Source organism: Oryctolagus cuniculus, chromosome 1, assembly GCF_964237555.1.
Source record: "Oryctolagus cuniculus chromosome 1, mOryCun1.1, whole genome shotgun sequence".
Lineage (NCBI taxonomy): Eukaryota > Metazoa > Chordata > Mammalia > Lagomorpha > Leporidae > Oryctolagus > Oryctolagus cuniculus.
Genome location: NC_091432.1, coordinates 111,159,644 through 111,170,012, shown reverse-complemented (window position 1 = coordinate 111,170,012; position 10,369 = coordinate 111,159,644). Strand labels below are relative to the sequence as shown.

General features: G+C 53.3%; 1 protein-coding gene across 1 annotated transcript in view; it reads left to right on the top strand.

Moving 5' to 3' along the window:
• Nucleotides 1-6: 6 nt before the first annotated feature.
• ABCG4 (ATP binding cassette subfamily G member 4) overlaps nucleotides 7-10,369 on the top strand; it is a 28,193-nt gene continuing 17,830 nt past the window's right edge. Inside the window, exon 1 of the mRNA XM_051837702.2 lies at nucleotides 7-177. Within this exon, the coding sequence (XP_051693662.1) occupies nucleotides 104-177 (74 nt within the window). The 5' untranslated portion in view covers nucleotides 7-103. The remainder of the gene's footprint in view (nucleotides 178-10,369) is intronic.

Sequence of the window (10,369 nt, the reverse complement as noted above, 5' to 3'; positions counted from 1 at the left end):
GCCCCACTTTGGTGAAATGTCTCTGTTCTTTCTCAGAGCATTTGCCATCTCCATGGAGGCCCCCAGCACTTGGACATGAGTGGGCTGCAGATCTATGGCATAGATGAGAATGGGGCTGACCCGGGAAGATGGAGCAGCTGAGCACGGCCACACTGATCAGAACCCAGTGCCCCTGGGGTAAGGTTCCTTACCTCTGGGGCTGTGGGAGGAAGGGAGAGCCGGGTGGATTGGGAGGCTCCCTGGGGAATGGCAGGTACTGCAGGGGGCCAGGAACAAAATGCATTTTCCTGGGGGATAGGATCTGTTTTCAGTAGATTTTCACAGAGGCTGAAACACCTCCAAAATAAAGACATTCTTTAGGCTGGTTTGGCTACTTCTCAGTACGCAGTGTTCATTCTTATGTCTGCTGCCGTGGAGAGGCCAAGGAAATACTCTGAGAGTCTTAGACGACCAGGAAGTTGCCTAAAAAGGATTCTGGATCTGTTAAAGGGCTTGCTTTAAATTCTTACTGCGAAAACTGTCTATTGTTGACAGAATTAAGAAAGGAAAATAAATTCTGTCAGCTTTTTTTTTTTTAAGATTCTTTATTTGAAAAGCAGAGTAACAGAGAGGGAGAGACAGAGATCTTCCATGTGCTAGTCTACTGCCTAAATGCCCTGCAGCAGCTGGGGCTGGGCCAGGCTGGAGCCAGGAGCTGGAGCTCCACCTGGGTCTCCCACGTGGGTGGCCAGGGCCCCAGCACTTGGGGCATCTTCCACTGTTTATCCGGGCACATTAGCAGGGAACCGGATCAGAAGTGGAGCAGCTGAGACTCAGCCAGCACTCATGCCTATGGGATGACAGGATTAGGGAGAGCTTCCATCTACTGGTTCAGCCCCCAGCTGCCTGTGAGAACCAGGGCTTGGCCAGGTGAAAGAAGCCTGGAGTGCACGCAGGTCTGCCATGTGTGTGATAGGTACTCAAGTACTTGAGCCATCACTGCTACCCCCCCCGGGGGAGGGGCATGCATTAGAGGAACCTGGATGTGAAGTGGAGTAGCCAGGACTCCAGGGACTGTGATGTGGGATACAGGCAGCCCAAGTGGTGACTTAGCATCCTGTACCACAGGTCCTCCTCCATCAGCCATTTTCTTTTCTTTTCTCTCTTTCTTTTTTTGGAAAGGCAGAGTTAGAGAGAGAGAAAGGTCTTCCATTGGTTCACCCCCCAAATGGCCGCTACGGCCGGTGCGCTGCGCGGATCCAAAGCCAGAAGCCAGGTGCTTCCTCCTGGACTCCCATGCGAGTGCAGGGCCCATGCACTTGGACCATCCTCCACTGCCTTCCCGGGCCACAGCAGAGAGCTGGACTGGAAGAGGAGCAACCAGGACAGAATCCAGCGCCCCAACCGGGACTAGAACCCGGGGTGCTGGCACTGCAGGTGGAGGATTAGCCTAGTGAGCCGTGGCACCGGCCCATTTTCTTTTCTTTCTTGCTTTCTTTCTTTCTTAGATTATTTGAAAGAGTTACAGAGAGGGAGGACAGAGAGAGAGCTTCCATCTGCTGGTTTAACTGGCCAGATGGCTATAATGGCCAGGACTTGGCCAGGCCAAAGCCAGGAGCCAGGAACTCCAGCCGGTGTCCCACTTGGGTGACGTCGTCTGCTCTTGCTTTCCTTGTGCCTTAGCAGGGAGCTGCATCAGAAGTGGAGCAGCCAGGACTCCAATGCGCTCATGTGGGATGCTGGCATTGCAGGCAGCGTAACCCCCTGGCACAATGCTGTTCCCATCATCTCAGTTCCTGCTGTGGCCCAGGCACAGCTGTTAAGGATACAAAAATAATACCTAGGACCCATCCTGGAGGGACTTGCAGTATAGAGACAAGGAGAGAGTATGTAAGGGAAGTGATAGGAACTTACGCTGTATGTTGAGAAGGTTCAACATGGTGGACCGTAGACCTGGGCATGGGGAAGGTTTTTTTCTAGAAAGAGACCCTAACCAAGACCAGAAGAAGATTGTCAACGCCCGCCATCCTGAAAGAGTGGTGCCCTGTTTTCAAAGGTAGTTCTAAAGAAAAGTGGTGAGCTGAGAAGTATATGTATACGGAAGTCCACCATGGCTACTTTGGTGTTTTATGCACACACACCCATGAGGGCACTTCAAAAAATTGGGGAAATCCATGCCCAATATTTTCTAATACGCATCTTCCATGAGCTTTTTTTTGCTTTTTTTTTTTTTTTTGGACAGGCAGAGTGGACAGTGAGAGAGAGAGACAGAGAGAAAGGTCTTCCTTTTGCCGTTGGTTCACCCTCCAATGGCCGCCGCGGCCGGCGCGCTGCGGCTGGCGCACCGCGCTGATCCGATGGCAGGAGCCAGGAGCCAGGTGCTTTTCCTGGTCTCCCATGGGGTGCAGGGCCCAAGCACCTGGGCCATCCTCCACTGCACTCCCTGGCCACAGCAGAGAGCTGGCCTGGAAGAGGGGCAACCGGGACAGAATCCGGCGCCCCAACCGGGACTAGAACCCGGTGTGCCGGCGCCGCTAGGCGGAGGATTAGCCTAGTGAGCCGCGGCGCCGGCCCCCATGAGCTTTTTGAAGACCCCCTCAGGGGCCTGTGTTGTGGCGTAATGGGCTGAGTCTCCCCCTGCCGCGTCGACATCCCCTATGAGTGTTGGTTCCTGTCCTGGCTGCTCCACTTCCGATCCAGCTCTCTGCTTATGTCCTGGGAAAGCAGTGGAAGATGGCCCGAGGGCTTGGATCCCAGCATTCATGTGGAAGACCTGGAAGAGAATGGCTCAGCTCCAGCCGTTGTGGCCATCTGGGGAGTGAACCAGCGGATGGAAGACCTCTCTCTCTCTCTCTGCCTCTCTCTCTATCTCTCAAATAAATAAAATCATTTTTTTTAAAGTGACTAATTTCCTATTTTAAAAAAACCCTCATAGGTATACTATGAAATTATTTTCCTAATGTTCAAATTTCATTCTTGAAGTCCCAATGTGCCGTTCCGTTTGGTGATCTAAGCAGTGGCTTGGGCTGCCTTTGAGTAATCCGGCGCTCTTGACGTCATCCCTCACTGAGGAGTGCCTTCAGGGTCAGGCCTGCATCCTTTGGGGAGGCTCTTTCCCGACAGTTGTGCACATCCTGCACACTACCCAGACGATGGTGACAGCACGAGAGACTCTGGTCTGCTGTCAACATCATTCCAGCTCCCTGGAAGCAGGTAGGACCTGGAGGCCAAAGCTTAGCATGTGTGGGCTAGGAAGCTCTGGTCTGGGACTGAGGAGTTCAGGCGGATCGAGGCCTGTAGAAATACTGGAGGCTGGGCCTGGGTGAGAGCAGACCCTGGAGAGGAGGCTGGCATACTAGTTTGACCACCTTCCAGTTTCATCTGAAGTCAGCCCTTGTCGCCACATCATGGTGAAGAGTGGAGAACCCGTCTTACTCCTAAAAGGGTGGGGAGCGAAAGCAGGTGGCCCAGGAGTTGGAGGCTGAGGGTGCTTTTCTCTTGCCTGGGGCAAGGTCACTACCTCCGAGAAGGGCATGGAAGAGCTGAATGGATATAAAAACAGATGCTCCGAGATGAGGAGGGAGGAGTAAATGCTTGTGCATGACCTAGTGAATGTGGGCCCTTAATGAAAAGGGCAGTGAGCACATTGACGGAGGCTGGGGGAGCAGTGAAACCTTCAGATCACACAGGACAGCTTGGATTCCTTGTCTGGGGGAGGTCTCTGGAGGACAAGTAGGTTGGCAAAACCTGGAAAGCAATGGGAACGTCACTGTCCATGTGCACTTTAAAGGTTAATTTTATTTCTTTATTTGAAAGAATTATACAGATCTTCCATCCACTGGTTCACTCCCCAAATGGCTGCAAAGGCTGGGGCTGTGTCAGGCCGAAGCCAGAATCCAGGAGCTTTTCTTGGGTCTCCCACGTGGGTGGGAGATGCCCACCCACTTGGGCCATCTTCTGCTGCTTTCCCAGGTGCCTTAGCGGGGAGCTGAATTAGAAGTGGAGTAGCTGGGACTTGATCAGGTACCCATATAAGATGCTGGTGTGGCCACAGTATTTTTTAGTAGCAGACACCAGCCTCCCTGAAGCAAAAGCAGCAAACAGACTACTAGGTAGATCCACAGCAAGGGCCTGACAGGACGGGGACTGGGCAGGGCCAAGGAGCAACATGATGAGAGCAGCTGGGAGGGCTCATGAGGTCCAGACTGGAGAGACTAGAAGGTAGGAGTGGAAATGAAAGCCCTGGACGCTCTAGGGAGACTTCTGATCAGCTGATGTGCTGACAAACGGACAGCTTCAAATGGAGATACAGGGTCCAGAGTATGTTCACGGGAAAGGAGGCTGCTGAGTGGAGGCGGAGAGCACTGGGGCCGTGGAAATTGGGAAGTGGAGCATCTGAGGGCCCAGCAGCCTTGGGCTCTCTGCTCCACCCACCATGGGCTGCAGTTTTTGTTTGTTTTAAAGATTTATTTATTTACTTGAGAGGCAGAGTTACAGAGAAAGAAGTCTTCCACCTGCTGATTCACCCCCCAAATGGCTGCAATGGCTGGAGCTGGGCAGACCTGAAGCCAGGAGCTTCTGAGTCTCCCACATGGGTGCAGGGACCCAAGGACTTGGGCCGTTTTCTACTGCTTTCCCAGGCTATCAGCAGGGAGTTAGGTAGTGGAGCAGCTGCAAACCAAACTGGCAACCATATGGGATGCCAGCACAGCAGGCAGTGACGTAACCCACTATGCCACAGTGCCAGCCCTAGGTGTACCCTTTTTTAAGAACTCTTTTTTAGGGGGCTGGCGCTCTGGCCTAGCAGGTTAAGCCACCATCAAAGCTGCTGTCTGCAGGGCTGTCATCCTTTATGGGCTCTGGTTTGAGTCCTGGCTGCTCTACTTCTGATCCAGCTCCCTGCTAATGTGCCTGGGAAAGCAATGGAAGATGGCCCAAGTGCACCCGTGTGAGAGACTCAGATGGAGCTCCTGGCTTTGGCCTGGCCCAGCCCTGGTCATTGTAGCCATTTGGGGAGTGAACAGCAGGTGGAAGATCTCTCCCTCTCTCTCTTTCTCTCTCTCTCTTTTTTTTTTTTTTTTTTTTTCAGGAGCCAGGTGCTTCTCCTGGTCTCCCATGGGGTGCAGGGCCCAAGGACTTGGGCCATCCTCCACTGCACTCCCTGGCCACAACAGAGAGCTGGCCTGGAAGAGGGGCAACCGAGACAGAATCTGGCGCCCCGACTGGGACTAGAACCCGGTGTGCCGGCGCCGCAAGGTGGAGGATTAGCCTAGTGAGCCGCGGCGCCGGCCTCCTCTCTTTGTGTGTGTGTGTGTTTCTGTCTCTCCCTCTCTCGCTGTAACTCTGCCTTCCAAATGAATAAATACAATTTTTTTTTTTTTTTTTTTTTTTACAGGCAGAGTGGACAGTGAGAGAGAGAGAGACAGAGAGAAAGGTCTTCCTTTGCCGTTGGTTCACCCTCCAATGGCCGCCGCGGCCGGCGCGCTGCGGCCGGCGCACCGCGCTGATCCGATGGCAGGAGCCAGGAGCCAGGTGCTTTTCCTGGTCTCCCATGGGGTGCAGGGCCCAAGCACCTGGGCCATCCTCCACTGCACTCCCTGGCCACAGCAGAGGGCTGGCCTGGAAGAGGGGCAACCGGGACAGAATCCGGCGCCCCGACCGGGACTAGAACCCGGGGTGCCGGCGCCGCTAGGCGGAGGATTAGCCTAGTGAGCCGCGGCGCTGGCCTAAATACAATTTTTTTTTTAAAAAAAAGAATATTTGGGAGCCAGTGCTGTGGTGTAGCAGGTAAAGCCACCACCTGCAGTGCCAGCATCCCATTTTGGCGCTGGTTTGAGTCCTGACTACTCCACTTCCAATCCAGCTCTCTGTTGTGGCCTGGGAAAGCAGTAAAAAATGGCCCAAGTCCTTGGGCCTCTGCACCTGTGTGGAAGATCTGGAAAAAGCTCCTGGCTCCTGGTTTCAGATTGGCACAGCTCCGGCCATTGCGGCCAGTTGGGGAGTGAACCAGCAGATGGAAGACCTCTCTCTCTCTTTCTCTCACTCTGCCTCTCCTTCTCTCTCCGTGTAACTCTGACTTTCAAATAAATAAATAAATCTTAAAAAAAATAAAAAAGAATTTATTTGGAAGGCAGAATTACCGCGAGAGAGGGAAAGATAGAGCTTCCATCTGCTGGTTCACTCTCCAAATGTCTGCAGCCCCAGGGTTAGGCCAGGCCAAGGCCAAGAGCTCCATCTGAATTTCCCGTGTGGGTGCAGGGGCCCAAGCACTTGGGCCATGCTCTGCTGCTTTCCTAGGAGTACTAGCAGGGAGCTGGATTAGAAATGGGGCAGCTAGGACTCGAAGTGGCACTCCAACATGGGATGCTGGTGTGGCAGGTGGCAACTCAACCTGGTGTGCACAACACCAGTCCCACTCTGAGGGGAAGGGGCCAGGCCCGAAGGAAAAGCTGGTTCAATACTGATCTGAGGCTGGTACCATGCGAAAGACATCCACAGTGGGAACTCCAGTCCTGGGCACGAGGAAAGAGAGACAACTTGGCAGAGAAACTTGGCACTCTGTAGCATGGAGAACTCGCCTTTTTGTTATTAGAGGAAGCAGAGAGAGAAATACCTCGTTGTTTAAATGCACTTCGATATTCCTTGATTTTGTAGTTATATTTTTAAAAAATTTTTAAACAATAAAGATTTAAAAAAAAAAAGCAACAATAGGGTTTCTGCCTAGCCCCTGAGAGATCAGGAACAGCAACCAGTAGGGATCCCTCCAGCTCACCGCCTGCCTTAGGGAAGCCACAGGAGAGGACCGGCAGGGACCAGGAAGCCAGCAGATGGAGGCAGAGGGCGCCATCGGTCTCCGGAATGCCCCGCTGCCTTCCAGGCCTGAGCTGCATCTCCCCAAGTGGCCAGCAGAGGGGCCTTCCACCGGCAAATATCACAGTGTACATGAAAAGTGGAATTAAAGCTGTGAGCTGTGGAGGCAGGTGTTTGGTGCAGTGGCTGACACACTAAGGATGCCCCATCCCATATCAGGGTGCCAGGGTTCAATCCCAGCTTCACTCCTGAGTCCAGCTTCCTGCTAATGCACACCCTGGAGGGCAGCGGGTGATAGCTCAAGTAGTTGGGTTCCTGCCACCCATCTGGGAAACTGTAGCCCTGTCCAGCCCTGGCTGTTTTGGGCATTTGGGAAGTGAACTAGTGGATGGAAGATCTCTCTGCCTTTCAAATAAAAATGAAAATAAGGGCTGGCACCGTGGCTCCCTAGGCTAATCTTCCACCTTGTGGCGCCGGCACACCGGGTTCTAGTCCCGGTCGGGGCGCCAGATTCTGTCCCGGTTGCCCCTCTTCCAGGCCAGCTCTCTGCTGTGGCCAGGGAGTGCAGTGGAGGATGGCCCAAGTGCTTGGGCCCTGCACCCCATGGGAGACCAGAATAAGTACCTGGCTCCTGCCATCAGATCAGCATGGTGCGCCGGCCGCAGCGCATAGGCTGCGGCGGCCATTGGAGGGTGAACCAACAGCAAAGGAAGACCTTTCTCTCTGTCTCTCTCACTGTCTACTCTGCCTGTCAAAAAAAAAAAAAAATTTAAAAATATTAAGGGGCTGGCACTGTGGCACAGGGGGTTAAAGCCCCAGCCTGCAGTACCCATATCGCATATGGGTTCCAGTTTGTGTCCCAGCTGCTTTTCTTCTAATCCAGCTCCCTGCTAATGCGCCTGGGAAGGCAGTGGAGGATGGCCCAAGTGCTGGGATGATGAGAGACCAGGATGGAGTGAGTTCTTGGCTTCTGGCCACAGCCTGGCCACCAATCCCTTGCTGTTGGCAGGCGTTTGGAGAGATGTTCAGGAGATTGAATATCTGTCTCTCTTTCTAATGATTTATCTATTTATTTGAAAGGCAGAGTTGCAGGGTGGGGTGGGGGAGGTCTTTCATCTGCTGATTCACTCCCCAAACAGCTGCAATGGCTGGAGCTGAGCTGATCCGAAGCCAGGAGCCTGGAACCTCTTCTAGGTCTCCCATGTGGGTGCAGGGAACCAAGGACTTGTGCTATTTTCCACTGCATTGGAAGTGGAGCAGCTGGGACTTGAATGGGTGCCCATGTGGGATGCCGGCACTCAGGTTGCGGCTTTACCCATTACACCACAGAGCTGGCCTCACTCTGCCTTTCAAATAAATAAATGTTAAAAAAGAAAAGGTGGGGGGGGGGGGAGCAGCGCCGTGGCTCACTAGGCTAATCCTCCGCCTGCGGCGCCGGCACACCAGGTTCTAGTCCTGGTTGGGGCGCTGGGTTCTATCCTGGTTGCCCCTCTTCCAGGCCAGCTCTTTGCTGTGGCCCAGGAGTGCAGTGGAGGATGGCCCAAGTACTTGGGCCCTGCACCCACTTGGGAGACCAGGAGAGGCACCTGGCTCCTAGCTTCAGATCAGCACGTCCGCGGCAGCTATTGGAGGGTGAACCAACGGTAAAGGAAGACCTTTCTCTCTGTCTCTCTCTCTCACTGTCCACTCTGCCTGTCAAAAAAAAAAAAAAAAAAAAAAAAAAGATGATAAGTGTTGGTTGGTGCCCTATGCCCCTGTACTCCCCACTCTCCTGTTGCCCTGCAGTTGTTTTGTCTCTTAAAAAACAAACAACAATAACAAGAAGTGTGTCTTCTCAGGAAGCAGAGATCTGCCCTCGGGGGCATGTGTTGGGAGCACCTCCAGAGTGGGGAGAGTCTGCCCTAGGGAATCGCTGGAAGATTTGGAAGGTTCATGTGCTCCAACGAGAGGGGGCTGTTCCCTGGGATGCAGGTGGATGTGCTTGGTAAAATGGGAAGGTGACACTATTAGGGAAAGGGGAAGTTTGAGGGAGTAAATAGGTAAAGCCACAGCTCAGAGCCACTGAGACCCGGACCCACCGCACCAGCTGTGTGACCTCACACTTGTACCTAGTACTCTGAGCTACAGTTTCCTTATGGAAAACTTGGGGAGACAATGGATGGATCAGTCAACAGGTTTTTATTGGGTGCATTTTCTGTTATAGTTCTAGGAAGATGGAGAGAAAGAGACAGACCTAGCCCCTTTCTCAGAGAGCATAACTCTACCCTGGGTGCCTACATTCAATGAATACAGCTTTGGGGGTGGGTATTGTGGCACAGCAGCTTAAGGCCTATTCAGGTCACCGCATCCCGTGTTGGCGTGCCTGGGACCACATCTCATCTCCTCTTTCAATCCAGCTCCTTGCTGATGTGCCTGGGGGCACAGCAGGTGATGGCCCAAGAACTTGGGTTCCAGCCACCCAGGCAGGAGACCAGGATGCGTTTCCTGGCTCCTGGCTTCATCCTAGCCCAGTCCTGCAGTTGCAGGCATTTGGGGAGTGAACCAACAGATGGGAGATCTCTCTTTCTCTGCCTTTCAAATAAATGAATTTTTTAAAAAGATAAATGTAATTTTCTATATTCTGCCAAGGAAGCATGAGATTCTTCTGGGAAAAGGAAATGAACCTGAACTAGAGATGTGTGGTCCCGAGGCCGACACTGGCATAGCAGGTGAGGCTGCTGTCTGCAGTGCTGGTGTCCCATGTAGGGGCTGGTTCGAGTCCCGGATGCAGTACAGAACTTGTAAGAAGTCGTTACAGATATCTGATTCTAAGTTCAGGACATGGACGACCTGCTCCCGTGGGGGAGAGGGTGTCATGGAGGAGGGAAAGCCTGTTTCAGGGCAGAGGGGTGGGAGGGCTGGGTAGGGGCTTCCAACCCAGGGAAGGGAAGGTTCACCTAGAACAGCGGCTTTCACCTTTGCCTGCCAGTGGGGTCGCCTGGTAGCCTCTAAACATCTAAAGAGCCGGGGCCCCACACCAGATTCAGGAGCACTGGGTCTGGAGTGGCATCTGGTCATCTTTTGAAAGCCTCCCAGGACACACTGCTTCCAAGGCAAGGCTGAGGCCCAGTGCGCTGAGCCCTGCAGTGCGGGAAGCTGATGGGAGATGTGGAAATGCTGATCTCAGAAGGTGATGAGCGGGACCTTTTGTGGTATAGCTGGTTAAGCCTCCGCCTGCAATGCCAGCATCCGCCAGTTCAAGACCCGGCTGCTCCACTTCTGGTCCAGCTCCCTGCTAATGCACCTGGGAAAGCAGCAGAAGAAGGGCCAAGTGCTTGAGCCCCGACTTAAACCAGGCATTCCAAATGGGATGCGGGTGTCCCAAGGGGCATCTTAACCTCTGCACCAAGTGCTGGCCCCTGCTACCCGTTAGATGTATCAGCTTGGGTATATTGCTCAACCTCCCTATCTCTCCGTTTCTTTGTCTCTGAGGAGGGTGTGTAAAACCTGCTTGCTAGGGATACTGTGAGTGTTAAATGAGATAATACCTGGCAGATAGTAGAGTGGTCCCTGCATGTCACTGGAAACGAGTTCCAGGACC